The sequence below is a fragment of the Arvicola amphibius genome, chromosome 6, assembly GCF_903992535.2.
Source record: "Arvicola amphibius chromosome 6, mArvAmp1.2, whole genome shotgun sequence".
Taxonomy (NCBI): domain Eukaryota; kingdom Metazoa; phylum Chordata; class Mammalia; order Rodentia; family Cricetidae; genus Arvicola; species Arvicola amphibius.
The window spans coordinates 25,625,420-25,643,039 of record NC_052052.2 but is presented as its reverse complement, the minus strand read 5'-3'; the positions used below and the strand labels follow the sequence as shown (position 1 = coordinate 25,643,039).

The following is a 17,620-nucleotide window of genomic DNA, read 5'->3' as shown; positions in this document are numbered from 1 at the left end:
GTGGAGTTTTGTGCTGAAGCTTCAGCAGAATACTGGCCTCTGAAGTGCTTCATAAACCCTTGTTCTCTCTCTCTCTCTCTCTCTCTCTCTCATGAATGCTTAGCAAATAAACAGAAATAATGAAGGCTATCTAACCTGGCATACTGGTTTCCAACCCTTGTCCCTACGCTGGCATTAAACACTTACTTACCAGGAAAGATCAGTGTGATAAAGCCTCAGCTCATCCCACCCCAATTAACCCCACCTCTATTTTCCACATGCAGGAATTACATGTAAAATTCTAATCAGAAAAAAAAAATGGCTTCATCATTCTTATCCCCCGTGGTTTAAAATCTAATAGTTAAAACCTGCTGTAGGAGGTTTAGCGCCTCCTCTGCTGTGAGCTAGGGGGACAGTGCTGAGAGACCATGCAGTGATTGGTCAGATGGCGTGGTCTGTTGGCGGGGCGGGGGTGCAGCAGCTCGGCAGTGGAGCACGCGCTTAGCAAAGTCCTAGTCCAGCCCTGGTTCCAAGAAATAAAACATAAAGATCTGATGTCAAGGCTTGAATATATTTGTTTCAATGAAGGGAAAAGAAACTCCGGAAAAGTTTTGGTATTAGTCACTTCAGAAGTGACCACTGCTTCTCTCTGCTCTGGTTTTGAAGCATTTGCTTTGAGTAATGGGAGGCAGGTGCGGTGTGCTCCTCTTCTGAAAGAATCCTGTTGCTGAGAGACTGCTGTTCCGCACTGGAGTTATTCTCTTGATGCCTTATGTGGCTGGCTCTGAGACCATCTCCTGTTTATTGGTAGCCTTGAGATCATGTGATTGGTGAACAGATGGGCCAGGTGGAACCTTGACTTTGCAGGTCTTATCCCCTAAACACAGCCGACCATTTGTTACATGTGATTAAAATGTCACTAACAAGGGTGACTTCACATGCTTTTTGGCAAATGTGGTTAGCAGGGTGTGACATGACGAAGCACGGCCTTCCTCCTCTGTGTGCCATCTCCCTTGGGGCCTCGTCTTCCCTGCTCGCCGCCTCTTGCCCTTGCCCAGGCTTGCCTTCCAGCTCACCTGCTCCAGATGGGCGGCACAGTGGGAGGACACTGGCACAGGCAGATGTGTTTATTTTCCGGAGACAAAATGTTGTGCTGCTGCAGATGGCGGTGCCTTGGAGCAAATGGCAGCCTTTGACACCACTGCCACACAGCCTGGGCATCCCGACAGACAGAGCTGGCTTGCTCTTGATGATGGGGAAATTGGGGAGAAAAACAAAATTGAAGATGTTAATCAATTCCTGGACTTTCGATACAACTAACAGTTTTCTACTGGTGGGGAACAGTTTTTCTCCCCCACAAATGTCTCAGCAAGTCTGTGGATTTTCATTGTGGGCCAAGAGTTATATGTGTTTGTCGCTTTACCTCCTAGCATCAATAGGATAGACTAAATTTAGATAGGTATTCATTTATACTGCAAAACATGAATATCCCAGGTCACATCAATCCCCTAGGACTGGGGGTGGCTCGTGTCTGCCCCATTGGAGATACTACTGTTCTATTTTTAGTGGTCATTTTGATTATCCAAAGGCCCAGAGACAGGTGTGCCTTGAAGTTGAGGTACCTTAATTAATATGACAACACTATGCTTATAGTGTTTTTCACCAGGGTAAAAATTCTGACAGCTGTCCTTTGGGCAGTTTGCTTATTCAGTCATTAGGGCCTGCCTAGGTCCATGAAGACCAAGTGGGTGTTGAATCATTATACCTACTGGCTCCTAAGGAAAAGAAAATGGCTTCAGATGATTCTTCTTTGAAGCTACTGACTTTATCAGAAAACCTTTTTTCCCCTTCTTAAAAAAATTATGTGGTGTTTTTCCCAGCCCCAGTGCTGATAGAGTTAGGATTCTGCAGGTGTAAAGTCCTCCCCCTCCCCTTCCCCATCTCTCCAGGGGGTTGTATGTGAGAAGGTGTTGCTTTCTCACTCAGAGAGCATATATGTGCTACCCTGTTGGATGCCTGCTGTGAGCAGAGAGAACCCCTGTTCTGGTTGTATGGAATAAGCCTATTGGATGGCTGGAATCGTACAATCCCATAATGCCAACTTTTCACCTAAAATACCTTTCCTAAGCACAGTGGCGGTGAAATAATATAGGTAATTGGCTTAGATTTGTATTATTTTGAAACATATCTTTAAAACTTTATGTGGTTGTTCTATCAAGGTTTGGTTCAAGGCTGGAGCTTAGTAAGAACATGCTTTTAGTTTTCGGTGTTTGCCTTAGAAACACCAACTTACCCCACCTTTACGGTTACACCAGTGTCCTAGTCTGTGTAGGCACAGTTGTGGGTAAGTCCTAACACACAGACAGAAGCACACATAAGCCCAGGCTTCTTGCTGACTCTTTTTATCTTTGTAGGAGCATACAATGTTATGGATTTAAGGACTGGTCCCCAAAACCCTTTATTGTCTGACAAAAAAATGCATGTGTACAGTGAGGAAGGCTTCACAGTAGAGGAAGAATTGACTGCTTTTCGCTACCCTGGGAAGTACTTACATATGTATCTGTTATATTCATTTAAGCTATACATATATGTTTTATGTATTTTTACATGTTACTCATAAAAAAGTCTAATTCAAAAAAAGATAAAAGAAAGGCTAACAGCAAGAAAACAATTTTAAATTAAAAATAAGAAAAATAATACATATGATTAACAGGACTAGGAAGAAGAAAAGGAAGGGAAAAGTTATCTTTTCTGTGTGCTAATTGTTGGTGTTTTTGTTTGTTTTTGTTCTTGTGTTAGGGAGCTGAGAACCAAATTTAGAGCCTTGTGCTTGCCAGGCAAATGCTCACCACCTACTTAAATCCCGACCCAAATATAATAACCTGAATCACTGAAATGTTCTCCCAGAGTCGTATGCATCCTTTTCTGAAGCCTTTAAATGGGGGTGACCTAGAGCCAAGATGCTCTTTAATTGCCGATAGCCATTCGTTCAACAGATCTCCAGCCTGCACTGTCTTTGGGGCTGAGGATGCAGGTGCGAAGTTCAGTGTGTCCCTTCAGATGGGAAAACAGAAGTAAAAAGTCAGCTGTACTGCAGAATGAAAGTGCTGGGATACACATGTACGCAGGGTGTTCTGGGAACAGACTTAACCTATGCTTTGAAAGAGAAAAGATGCAGCAGAAGGGACAGCTGGGAGCACAGACCAGGATGTGCGAGAGCATGCTAGTGTTTGCAGGTGCTCAGGGCAGCGAGAGAGAGTTCTCTGAACCACTTACTCCTAATTTTATCTGTTTTAAGTAATAGGATGCAGTATACAAGTTAGGGTATTACTGATTTTTTTTTAAAAAATGTTAATAGGTGACATATTCTGTTGTATATAAAACTCTACAGTTTGATAAATAAGGCTGAGAGTTTGAGAGGGGTTTTATTGTTGTTTTTCAAGACAGGATTTCTCTCTGTAGCCCTGGCTGTCCTAAAACTCAAAGGTGCGCCTGTCTCTGCCTTCCAAGTTCTAGGATTAAAGGCGTGAGCCACCACTGCCCAGCTAGAGGGATCTTAAGAGATTGAGACTTGAGAGGTGGTCCGTGTTACCGTAAAAGCAGTTGGCAGGCCCGGCAGGATGGCTCAGTGGTTAAGAAGGACGCGGATTTTAGCACCTATATCACAGCTCACAACTATCTATAACTCTAGCTCCACTGGATCCAACTCCCTCTTCTGGCCTCCTTGGGCACCAGGTATGCATCTTGTAATACATACATACATGCCACGGAGATAAACATTTCATGCACACAAAATAAAAATAAATTCTGAAAAACAAAACAAAAAAATCGGTGGGTCTTTCTGAAAATCTTTTGGCTAAAGAGGAGATTTGCTTAATCAGATCAGATTTTGTTAGATCATTGGCTGCTCTTTGGAGGATTTGAGGAAGGAATTGAAGAAATAGGAAGAGTTTTGAGCTCACGTAACCACTGACTGTAGGAATAACTTAGACTGGATATGAGGTGTTAATAGGGAACACTGTTCTCACAGAAGGGTTCCTAAATAGTCTTTTTCCTGGAGAATTCATTGTTACTCTGTATATACACTGTTGACATCTGAAAACATACAGTTGTATATATTCTAAGTATTCCCTCCCAGAAGACCATAGTGTCTATTAACTTGGAGATGAATCTGTTATGCATCAGCGTTCCTAGATATTCACGGACATGTTCCATGTAAACATTTAATATGTAAGCTGTGTTATGCGTGTGTATAGCAAAGCATGAGTCTGCCTTTGAGTTTTAGTAATTCAATTGAATGTACATGGAACTCTACGTTTGTCCCAGAAACCACCAGCTCAAGAGAAAGGATCCAAGCACCCTTGTTGCAAACGTGGTGTTGGTTTTGCCATTGCAGGGTCAGCAATTTTATTTTGATGTTATTTGGGAGAAAGCAGTATTTTTGATTAGCAAGTAAAATTAATGTAGAAAACAAATACTGTGTTAACTAGTTGGTATAATAAGGCATCTGTGCCATGTTGCATTTCAACTCATTAAATTTCCCAACTTCTAATTACAGTAAGGTTACAGCGTTTAATAGAATCAACCAAACTTGAGCTTAGCAATGGCTTTAGAGAAATAAAATTAATTGCATTTTGGCATTTTTGTGGGATGGACTTAGTAAACATTGAGGTTACGTGCTACTTAATTTTTTTCCTTCTTTTCTTTTCCTTTGGCTCCTACGCTTCAGATTTATTTAGTATGTACTATTTACTTCTAGGAACTTTAACACAGGTAAGCACTGTGATTCATCATATTACCATTAGGCAAGTGGGTTGGTCATTTGAGGCTCTAAGTGGAGCAATATACTTTCAAAGAAAAAAAGAACAGCAAAAGTATGGTTGGATTGTAGACGTATCTCATTTAGAGTTTCTGAAAGTCCAGTGGCTATTTCATTTGTAGCACCTTGCTTCTTTGTTCTCAGTGTGGCGTGAACATTTATAGACATTGATTAAGTTACTAGAGATTAAACCTAGGGCCTCATACATCCTAGGGAAGTTTTGAACCACTGAGCTACATCCCTAGCAAATACTTAGTGGTTTATGTCTTTTTGGTTTGAGGTTTTTACGGTTGTTTCGTTCTTTCTTTCTTTCTATCTATCTATCTATCTATCTATAAATAATTATATAATATATATTTTTTTCCATTCCAAAATTTCCACTTCTTCCCCTCCTCCCATTTCCCTCCCGCTCCCCCACTCACCCTCCTCCCTCCCCCTCCAGTCTTAAGAGATGGCAGGATACCCTGCCCTGTGGGAAGTCCAAGGCCCTCCCCCCTCCATCCAAGCCTATGAAGGTGTGCATCCAAATAGACTAGGATCCCAAAAAGCCAGTACATGCAGTAGAAACAAGTCAATGGCTTCTCAGTCAGCCCCCATTGTCAGCCACATTCAGAGAGTCCGGTTTGATCACTTGCTCGTTCAGTCCGAGTTCAGCTGGATTTGGTGAGCTCCCGTTAGATCAGGCACAATGTCTCAGTGGGTGGACCAACCCCTCACTGTCCTGACATCCTTGCTCATCTCCTCCCTCCAGCTCTTCAGTTGGACCTTGGGAGCTCAGTTCAGTGCTCTGGTGTGGGTCTCTGTCTCTATCTCCATCTATCGCCGGACGAAGGTTCTATGGTGATATTCGAGATAGTCATCTGTGTGACTATGGGACAAGGCCAATTCAGACACCCTCTCCTCTGCCGTCCAAGGACCTAGCAGGGGACATCCCCGTGGACAGCTGAGATCCCCTCTAGAGCCAAGTCTCTTGCCAACCCTAAAATGGATATCTTCCCTGCTCCTATATCCGCCCTTCCTCCACCTCAACCCTCCCACTCCCCCAAACTCTCCCCAATCCTTCTCTTCTCTCTTCTCTCTCCCCCTCTCCCCTTCCCCCCAAGCTCCCAACTTTTGCTCAGCGATCTTGTCTGCTTCCAATTTCCAGGAGGATCTATATATGTTTTTCTTTGGGTTCACCTAATTTGGTTTCTCTAGGCTTGTGAACTATAGGCTCAATGTCCTTTGTTTATGGCTAGAGTCCACTAATGGGTGAGAACATACCATATTCATCTTTTTGGGTCTGGGTTATCTCACTCAGGATAGTGTTTTCTATTTCCATCCATTTGCATGGAAAATTAAAGATGTCATTGTTTTTTACCGCTGAGTAGTACTCTAATGTATGTATGTTCCACACTTTCTTTGTCCATTCTTCCATTGAGGGGCATCTAGGTTGTTTCCAGGTTCTGGAAATGCTTCTATGAACATAGTTGAACAAATGCTTTTATAGTATGATTGAGCATCTCTTGGGTACATTCCCAAGAGTGGTATTGCTGTTGTTTTATCTTTCAAAACAGGGCTTCTCTATGTAGTCCTAGCTATACCAGAACTCTCTTTGTAGACCAGGCTGGCCTCAAACTCAGAGATCCACCTGCCTCTGCCTCCTGAGTGCTAGGATTGAAGGCGTGCACCACCATCACCTGGCTGGTGAGTTTAAGGTTATTTTTATTGCTTTTGTGTGTGAGTGCTTGACCTGTATATGTTATGTATGTGTACCACATGCATACCTGGTTCCAGGGAGGTCAGAAAAGGGTATCAGATCCCATGTAACTTAAATTGCCGGTTATTGTGAGAATGCTGAGACTTGAACGTGGGTCAAGAACAAGTGCTCTTAACCACTGAATCATCTCTCCAGTCCCAAACTTATTTTATTTTAAATGGTTTTTAAGCTTATTTTATTTAATGTGTATGAATGTTTTGCCTGTCATCTGTACACCACATGTGTGCCTGGTTCCTGAAGAAGTCAGAAGAGGGTGTTGGATCCCCTAGAACTGCAGTTATGGATAGCTGTGAGCCACCATGTGACCCTCTACAAGAGCAACAATTGCTCTTAACCTCACAGCTGTCTCTCCAGTCAAAATTTATTATCTTTAATTATGTGGGGCAGGTACAGGGGAGTGCAAGTACCCTTGGAGGCCACTGGTATCGGATCCCTGGAGCTGCAGTTACAGGCAGTTGTAAGCGGGTATGGGTGCTGAGAATTGATCTCATGCTTCTGCTTTTTTTTATTTTTATTTTTTAAATAGTTTCTCTATAGCCCTAGTTTTGTATCTGCCTCCTGAGTTCTGGGATTGCTAGGATTAAAGGTCATGTGCCACAACACCAAACACAATATGCACTCTTAGCCACTGAACCATCTCTCCAGCTCTGTTTTCTTTAATGTATGTGTGTATGTGCTCATGTGTGTGCATGTGGACAGAGGCCTGAAGACACTGAGTGTCTCCTCAGTGCTGTTTATCTTGGGTGTTTTATTTTGTTTTTAAAGGTAGGGTCTTACTCAGTTGGAACTCAGCAGATTCAGCTAAGCTGGCTGGCCATCAAGTCCTGTCTTTGCCTCCCTAGCAGCAGGATTACAGGTACACACTGCCAAGCCTGGCCTTTTACATGCATGCTGGAGGTTGAGTTTGACTAAACCACCTCCCCAACCTGTTGGTTTTACTTTTTGAAACAAAGTACAGTCACGGCTGGGAATTTGGAATCCTCCTACAGAGCTGTGGTTACAGTTTTTAGTGCTGCAGTGATTAAGTACATTTGTGGAACGTAGAGTTAATATTCTGATTCTAATTAGCTTAAACTTATAGTTTTTTTTTCTTTTCTATTTGTCCATAAGTTTAAGGATTAAGAAGGAAACTGCGTTCAAATTCCAGCTCTCCTTTCCTTTAGCCAGTCAGTAACAGGAGCTCAGCCTTCCTAAGTTCTTTCTTGTACCTCTGTGTCCTTGCTAATATTCTCGCCAGAACACTGATTAAGCTCAGTTTAGCATTTATTAGGGACATCTTCTCTGCACTCTTCACCCCGTTCCTTCACATGAATGTCACCTTCAACTTTGTGCTGTCATAGCAACCTACATATATTTCTGCCAAGTGTCCCGTTGTGATTATATCCTTTACTATCTTCCACGTGTGTGAGCGTGTAGGTGTCAGTGCGAGTCAATGCTCCTCACTGGCTGCCTCTTGGCTCAGGCTTACTGACTTTGACTTCTTCCCCCTTAGTGAAAGTCTTAACTCTGTTGCATTTTCTGTTCCTTGTTCCTCAGTCTTACCAGTTTACCTTCTAAATATACCTCATATTCCATATCTGCCCCATCTCCTTCTGCCACAGCTTAGCCCTATCTTCCATCTAGACTACTGGGGTACACTTCACATGTTCTCCCTTTCTGTTTCATCCTAATTCGTCATACATATAAACGTCGGTTCCTGGCCTAAAGTGGTTAAGTTTCACCGTCTCCTCCATGGTTACAAACTGTTTGTGCTCCTCCTTTCCTTTAAGAAAGGATCTTTTTTTGGTTTGGTTTGGTTTGGTTTTTGGTTGCTTGTTTTGTTTTTTGAGACAGGGTTTCTCTGTGTAGCTTTGGTGCCTGTCCTAGAACTCATTCTGTAGACCAGTCTGGCCTCAAACTCACAAAGATCCGCCTGCCTCTGTTTCCCAAGGTTAAAGGCATGCGCCACCACCACCAGGCTTTAAGAAAGGTTCTTACAAAGCTTAGGCTGGCCTTGAATTTAATGTTTATGAAGGTGACCTTGAACTTTTAATACCCCTTCCCTCTCCCACGTGCTGGTATTACAGGCTCCCTCACCTGGTTTGTCCTGAGCTAGGGATCAGGTGAGACTGGTTGAGACAGGGTTTTTCTGTGTAGCCCTGGCTGTTTTGGAACTCACTCTGTAGACCATGCTGGCTTCAAACTCACAGAGATCCGCCTGTCTCTGTCTCCCGAGTGCTGGGATTAAAGGGATGTGCCACCACCCAACTGTGTACATGGTTTTCTTAAAAACGGATATTTTTGTCTGAATATGGTGGCTGATGCCTGTAATCGCAGTACTTGGAGGTTTGAGGCAGGAGAATTGCCATGAGTTCAAGGCAAACATGGGTTCCTTAGTGAAGCCTCTGTCTTATGGAAATGATTCTCTATTATTTAGGAATAGATAATAAATATTATTTAAAATATTATTTTAGATCAAGTAAAAGTATTTAATCATAATAATTGGAAATTGCTCAATTTTAAAATGTTTGGAATGAATTTTATTTTAAGTGTGGAAATCTGTGATAGGACCAGCAAGATAGCACAGCAGGTAGAGACACTTGCTGCCATGCCTGAGTTTGGTTTCTGGAACTCAAATGGTAGTAGGAGAGAACTAGATCCCTACAGGTGACCACATGTGCACTCGGGCGCTCACAAACTCAGAAATAGTGTTAGTCTGCTATTAAAGTGGCAGAATTAGAATTTTAAAACATTGTGCTCTGAAACCACCCAGAGGCAGTAAATTCTGTTGGTTACTGAAAACAAGTTCCTCAGTCAGTTCAGCACTAGTATCAAAGAATAATTGATCCAGTTTACTTCCTAGTGAAGATGAAATGTATCCTGACAAAGCAGTTAAGGGATAGCTCCTACAGATCCTTACAGAAGAGTCCCAGCTGTGACACTAACCCTGCTCTCTAAGTTCTAAAACGTTATTGAATTATTGATCAATGCAGAACAGTGGGTACTAGTATAAAAATTGGGGGTGTTTGTGTATGAAATTCACAGCTATATATTGAATCATACATTTCTACTAATTTCCATTTTGTGGAGGCAGAGTGGTTTCCTGGAGGGCACAGAGAACTTGTAGTTGGGAAGCCTGAATTCTGATCCTGAATCTGGTGCTAAGGGCCCATGTAGATGACAGTCTTCTCTTTCTTTGAACAGTTGGCCCCATGTGTAAAGGGAATGCTGGGTAAGCGCACTGAACTCATAGATCCTCCAAACTGCATTTTTATATTTTATCCATCTTAGAATAAAAGGTGGAATCTTGGCAATCTGCTGGACTAAAAGAAACAGCAGGCACGGGGCAGGTGGGATAAATCAGTGCTAAAGCATGTGTTTAGTATGCACAGGGCCCTGGGTTTGATTTCTACCACAACCACCCAAAAAGGTAGTCACAGGATTCTTTTCAAGATGTATTGTGGAGCCGGGCAGTGGTGGCTCACACCTTTAATCTCAGCACTTGGGAGGCAAAGGCAGGTGGATCCCTGTGAGTTTGAGGCCAGCCTGGGCTACAAGAGCTAGTTCCAGGACTGGCGTGATAGCTACAGCCAAACACTGTTTGAAAAAACAAACAAAAAAAAAGATATGTTGTCTAATATGTTTAGAAATCCGTTTATTAAAATGCTCGTCTCATTTGTCCCGTGGTGTTTTAGTACCTACTTCCACAATACTGGTCCACCAGGCATGGGCGTCTGCTTCTCACACTGCTTAGGACTTGAAGGTGCAACATGGCCCTAAAGATACTGCACTTTTCTTCAAGACCCTCAGTCATAGTGATGTCGTCCCGTTCAATTAGAGGTGGCAAAGGCTGGCCTGGCTCCAAAAGAAGACTGTCAATTCCTTTCCTTTTCTGTGTCCACGCTCGGCAGGATGCTTCCTCGCGCCCACCTCTCTCCCCCTTGCTGTGACTCTGGCTTCCGCCAGATGTCACACCGCTGCTTGTCACCGCCCAGACTCTCATCATCGCTGATTTGGTTGTTTCGGTGTATTTGTGACAACTGTTCTCTTTAGCTGTAAAATTTATGGAATTTCACACACTTCTTAAACACCAGTGTTCTTTTTCATAATAAGGAAACAAACAAGGAATTGTATGCACAAAAGTTAGATTTAAGCAGAGTTTCTGTGTGTGATGTACACTCCCCACTCCCAAATGTACAAGTCACAGTGTGTAGCTGAGCTTAGTTCTATGATTCTCAGGGGCACAGAGATAAGTTAATGCATCTTGATCTCAGGAGGAAGTACATAAGAGATATGCTTTATAGATAGTAAAGATAGTATAGATAGTTCAATGTTATCCCTTTGGTAACCATAAAAGGTAGATAATTTTATTCTTTGTGATAGCATCTCCTTGACATTTGTATTATCTCGTCCAATCTGTTAGTACAGTCAGTTTCTAAAAGTGAGCAGGTGAGAGTAGCTAGGATTTTATATTACTGTGCATCCAGCCTTGCCCTGACTTCTTCACACATATTTATTTAAACACCAGGAAATCTTAAAATGGCCTGAAACTCTTCACTTAGTAATAAGCTTATTGTGTACTTTTTAAGAGGGGAGAATCTATCTGCCTAGCCCCTCACACACGTGTAATAAGAGGCAGATTTTTATCTTGATATGGTGACACATGTCTATGATCCCAGCACTAGAGATATGAGACAGAATGCTCACAGCAAATTCAAGGCCAGCTTCATCACATAGTGAGTTCCAGGGCTGTATAAAGACCATGTCTCCACCTGCCTCCCGAAAAGAGAAAGGCAAATTTTTACAATATCTTATTCTAGAGGCTAAAAGTTATTTTTAAGTCCCTGGTTTGAATTTTTTGAAATGTTTTTCTTTGTATGACATATACAACTTAAAACTAAGCATGTTGGTGTTTGTAAACCACTGGTAGTGACCCTCAGGCTGTTGTTAGGGAGTAACCTTAACTAAGTGCTTGGGTTCTGCTAGATGGACTGTTGAATATTTGTGTTCAGTCTCAGCCTCTGCTGTAGAAAATGTCTAGTCATCTAACACACGGGTCTCCACTGGCAGACCTCCTAACTTTGTCTTACATCTTTGATAGAATAGAGGTTACTTTGTAAAAGATGGGATTTTTTTTTTTTTTTGTCCTGCCATTGGCCTTTGTACTCCTCAGTAGTTAGGCAGAGTCTTCCATTTCATATGTATTTAGTTTAGTAAGTGTTACTGTGCATAGGAAATACGGGAACTTATGAAAAAGTACACAGGCTAGAAAGTGATGCTTAATGCTTAGGATGGCCACATCTGCAACGACGGTGTGAAAATGTGATTGCTTTCAGCTATGCACATCTGTTAACCTTAGGGTATGGGTAAAGAATCTTAGGAGGGAGACACTAGGAAAGTCCCCCACTTTTTTATTTCTTTTTATTTCTTCTTTTTTATTTGAGACAAGGTTTCTCTGTGTGGCCCTAGCTGTCCTAGAACTCTCTCTGTAGATCAGGCTGGCCTCAAACTCAGAGATGCATTTGCCGCTGCCTCCTGGGTGCCACAATTAAAGGCATGTGCCCCCACACCTGGCTGAGACTAGGAAGCTTCATTTACTACTTTGCTTCCATGTTCCAGACAGTGTACTGGATACTTCAAATAAACATTCCTCTGTATCCTTCTATAAAGACCCAGACCTGGAAGGAATTTGCCTAGTGCCAGGAGTAGTTGGACTTCCAATTACTTATACTTTTTATTTCATAGATTGTTTTGTTTTACTGATAATTATCTATCACTTATTAGGACTGTATTCTTTAGAGACTTAACCATGTACATGCATTTTCTCAGACCCCACAATGCAGCCTTTTTGTACTAGGCATTAGCCCATATTTCAGTTGAGAATTCTAAAATTCAGACTGATGAAGTACTTTCTCTAAAGTAACACATATATATGTTAGTAGAGTCAGAATTCAAGCTCAGGCCCAGCCCTTTGCTCCTGTGGCCTGTTTCTTCCTGACTTGTTTGTGGTTTAGCTCCCTCTTTATTTGGGACTTAATGCCTAGCTCGCATCCTAAACTGTTTTCTTCTTAGCAACTTGTGTCTAGAGGGAAGTGGAAAGAGAAGCAACAAATCCACTTATTTATGGAGCTGTAGGCATTTAATTTAAACCTGAACCACTTGTCAGAAATGGGGCCTATTGGGGCTGGAGAGGTGGCTCAGTAGTTAAAAACATTTACTGTTTTTGCAGAGGGCCTGGTTCAGCTCCCAGCACCCACATGACAACTCACAATTGTCTATAACCCCAGTTCCAATGGATCCAGTACCTCCTCTGACCCCTGAGGGCTCCTATACAAACATGGTGCACTTACATACACTCAGGCACACACGCATGTACTTAAAATAAATAGTTTTTAAAAGAAGAAAATAGGGCCTGTTACATCCTTGCCTTGTTTTAGTGGTTTTCCTATTTTCTTGTAATATTAAACATTAACCACATGTATGTTAAAATGTTTGAGATACTCTCTTGTATAATTATTAGTGTTCACTCATTTAACAAATGTTTATTGAATATATGCTGTATGCCTGTGCATCATTGAAGAAGACAGACAGACTCCTGTCTTCAGAGTTTATAATATATATTTGTGAATAGGTGGATTGTATTTTCTATATACTGTTTTCCCCATCACACCACGAGAAGTCACCATTGTGTAAGCTGTTAGAACAAAATTGTTGGGACGTGTAGCTGTTCCCTTCCCTTATAGAACTGCTTAGAATAGCACGAAGGTGACTTAGAATTGATCTGATCCAGCAAAACAATGACAACATTCAAAACTTTATTTGAAATTTAAAGACAAAAACAAACCAAAAAAAAAAAAAAAAAAACTAGCATAAGTCAAATGTCTTTGATGGAGCATTGTCAGAATTTCTGAAACTGCAAGTTGTTACCCAGATGTATTGACTTAATTAGTCTAGATAGCACCACTTATTTATGCTTAAGCATCTCACACATGCGAAAGTTGGTAATTCGAAGTCACACAATGTTTGTGAGTTATCTTCTGTACCACAAGTTGTAGGTTCTGGCTACCAACTTCACTAAGTGTATATGAGATGCTTAAGCATAAATAAATTATATTATGTAGATCAGGTAAGCACCACAATTGCTTCTGTACTTGTGTTTACATGGGGTCTCATATAAAATCTTCTAGTAACTGCTGTTGAGTAACATGAATTATTCTGAAGCATGATTTAATCTCGTACTATAGGAAGGCTTCATTAAATAGAACATACCTGGAATCTGCTGCTTGAGGCCTCTTTGAGTGTCTATGGATTCCTAATACACCATGCAACTTGGTAAAATTGGTTTGGTTAACCTTGCAGTGGCTATTCTGGCTATACTGAGCTGGGAGGACCAAGTTATGAATTTAGGAAAGAGATTACATTTACTTTGTGATAGGTAAGAAAATGTATCATGGATTCTCTTACAGGAAGAATGCTAATTAAAGACATTAGGCTAGTTTTTTTCTCCCCATCCCTAAACTGTAAGAACATCATAAGATTTAGTGAGGTGATGGTGTCACACACCTTGGGAGGCCAAAGGCGGGCAGATCTCTATGAGTTTAAGGCCACCATGGTCTGCAGAGTCAGGGTTACACAGAGAAACCCCTCTCTCTCAAAGAAAAAAGTAAAATAAAAAGACCATCACAATATTCTGTGCCTTGTCAGATTTGCAGTACTGACTGTTTTCACACTTTAAAAATAATTCTATTAACTATGTATATATTTACCTTTAGCTAATTTAAGCAGAGCTTTTGTTGTTGTTTAAAGTGTGCTTTATTAAAATGTTAGAATGTAGCTAACACACTGGAAGTTTAGGTAACTCTCCTGCCCCAGAATCTGGGGCTTTTCCTATATTGTTTTCTCTTGCCTTAGAAGATAGAAAGAAGTAACAGCAATCAACTTAGTTTGGCACATTTAAAAAAAAGAAAAAAAACAAGCTCAGGGCCCAATGAGATGGATCAGCTGGTAAAAGCACTTGCTCCTGGGCCTCAGTTCAGTTCCCATGGCCCGGTGACGAGAGAACCGCTGCTACAGAGTTGTTCTCTGAAGCCACATATATGCCGTGGCATGTGCATGCAGGCGAATACATGTGGTCACACACAATAAGTAAGCATAATAAAAGAAAACAGACATTCATAGCATATAACACTTAAACCTCTTACCTATGGTTGGGCTTCCTGGGAAGGTAGTCCCAAGTACAGTTCCAAACTACAGCACACTTCACTGGAAATGTGATAGGCCGGCCATTATTTTCACAGTCCTGACTACTGGTGGCTCATTCTTATTCCTGTAAGCTGTCTACTATTTTACCCCATGGCCAGGCACCTGTTTGGAGGTTGGTACTCCTGTAATTTTCGAGGGACATTAGAAGTCTACCTGCTTAGTAGCAGCTGGTTATTAGCAGGATTCCAGTAGGTGTATTTGTGTGCTCTAACATGAGTTTCTTCAAGCTACCAAATGCCCACATTGATCACTGTACAAAAATATACAGTGTCTCTTTTAAAGCCATTTGTTGTTCCAACCTCATGTTCCATGTTAATTGAACACAAGCATAAGTGTAGGGATAGGCACAAACCATGGGCAAGGCTTGTATGCTAACCATTGAAGCAGATACAAGAGATATAAGAATAAACAAAAAGGAAGCCCACAAAATGGGATTGCCACCACTGGTGCTTGGGGCATAGACAGACTGCATTTAGCATGGCAAATGCCCCAGCTGATACAGGAAAAGTAATTATCCATTTAGAAATGAACAGCAACACAGACTTTGTGTTTTTAGACTTACAGGTAATATAAAGAACAAATATTTATTAAATGCAAGTTACAACCATCTTTTGTGTCATTGATGCAAATTAGATTTTATCCATCTTATCGGAGTTTTGTTGTATTAGGAGGGTGTTGGGCTGGAGGGATAGCCAGTGGGAAAAGCTGCTTGCCACCATGCCTGAAACCTGAGTTTAATCCCAGGACCCACCTGGTGGAGGGATAAAGCCAACCCTACAGAACTGTCCTCTAACCTCCATAGATACACAGACACGAGAAGTAAATGGAGCCTTCCAAAAAGGAAAGGGAAATGAAGGGCATGTGCACACACACAATAAATAAATGCAGCTCAAAGAGAGAAAATGTCAACAATTTGTTTAGCTCTACAGCTCTGGGGGTACTCTTTGTCAACATGGACTCCTCTTACTTTTTTTCCCCTAAGTTGAAGAGTACTGATTGCCAGGTGGTGGTGGCACCCACCTTTAATCCCAGGACTCTAGAGGCAGGTGGATCTCTGAGTTGGAGGCCAGCCTGATCTACAGAGCGAGTTCCAGAACAGCCAAGGTTACAGAAAAACCAAAAGACATCTGGTGTCAGTGGCACACACATTTAATCCCAGCACTCAGGAGGCAGAGGCAGATGAATCTCTGTGAGTTTGAGGCCAGCCTGGTCTGCAAGAGCTAGTTCCAGCAGGACAGGCTTCAAAGCTACAGAGAAACCCTGTCTCAGAAAAGCAAAAGAAAGAAAGGGGGAAGGGAGGGAAGAAAGGGGAAAAAAGTGTAATGGTTTTAGCTTAAATATTTGCTGTGCCTCTATCCTTCCCTTCTCTTTAATTCCCTCTCAGTAATTATAGAACATACAGTTTACTGTTTGATATTGAGCTAATGCCTAGCCTAAACTAGTTTTGAGGTGGGATTTGGGGGAGGGTGGGATTTTTGAGATATGCCTTACTGTGTTGCCCAGTCTGGACCCCAGTCCTAAACTCCTAGGCTCATTAGCTTGCTTCTTTTGAATGACATAATTGGACCCAATCTCTGGACTGATTGCATAATTGCATTTGTTGGGTTTTGTTGTTTGAAACAGGGTCTCTCTCTCTATAGCCTTGGCTGACCTGGAACTCACAGAGATCTGCCTGCTTTTGCCCCCCAAGTGCTGGGATTTAAGGTGTGCACCATCATTCCATGCTGTTGGTTTCAGTAGTAAAGAATGACCCAAGAACATCTAAGCCTTTGAAGTGCTTTTGTATCATCTCCCCCCTCCCCACCACGTATGATGTGGGATGTCCTTCTGTATGTGTATTGCTTTTATTAGTTGATGAATAAAGCTGTTTTGGCCAACGGCTTAGCAGAGTGAAGCCCAGAGGGAGATCTGAACAGTGATACATATATAGGGAAAAAGAAGGCAGAGTCAGGCAGATGCCGTGAAGCTGCCAAAGGAGAATGACTCACTGTGGCTACAGTATCATTATGATACACAAATTAATGATTAATAGAAATGGGTTAATTTAAGGTATACGAGCTAACTGGACATATGCCTGAGCCGTTGGCCAAACTGTGTTATAATTAATACAGTTTTTGTGTGAGATTATTCAGGTATGGGTTGCAGGGAAGTGGAAAAGCATTCTCTGATTACGTGTGTGTGTGTGTGTGTGTGTGTGTGTGTGTGTGTGTGTGCGCCTGTGTGCCTGTGTGCCTGTGGGTGTGTGGACAGCTGGTGGGAATCAGGTTTTAGGGATCAAACTCAGATCATCATGCTTGGCTATCAAGTCCCCTCACCTGCTGAACCATCTTGACTGCCCATATGAGGTTCTTTTCCATAGACTTTAAATAGAAACAAACAAACAAACAAACAAGAAAAAGCCTTTTCTTGTACCTCTGACCATACTAGCTCTCCAGGTAGGCGTGAACTTTTACTTCCACATGTGATTTAGCCAGTTGCTGCTCATATTTGCTTGTTATCAAGAGCCAGAACACTCCTATTTGTGTTGTTGGCGTTCTGCTCAAATCAGCACGTTTTGTCTTTTCTTTGCAGACTCCATATCATGTGAACCTCCTCCTGGCTGGCTATGATGAGCATGAAGGGCCAGCCCTTTACTATATGGACTACCTGGCAGCTTTGGCCAAGGCTCCTTTTGCAGCTCATGGCTATGGTGCCTTCCTGACTCTCAGTATCCTTGACCGATATTACACACCAAGTAAGTACTGGCAGTCTAGGGAGAAACCCTTAGCTGTTTCCCAGTCTTGTAAAACCTTGGAGTTGGCTGGCTGCACCCTACAAAGAGG

At 42.0% G+C, this 17,620-nt stretch overlaps 1 protein-coding gene across 2 annotated transcripts in view; it reads left to right on the top strand.

Moving 5' to 3' along the window:
- Psmb2 (proteasome 20S subunit beta 2) overlaps nt 1-17,620 on the top strand; it is a 32,813-nt gene that overhangs the window by 11,928 nt on the left and 3,265 nt on the right. For both annotated transcript variants that reach the window (XM_038335436.1, XM_038335437.1), the window contains exon 4: nt 17,370-17,532. In XM_038335436.1, coding sequence (XP_038191364.1) covers nt 17,370-17,532 — 163 coding nt within the window. The remainder of the gene's footprint in view (nt 1-17,369; nt 17,533-17,620) is intronic.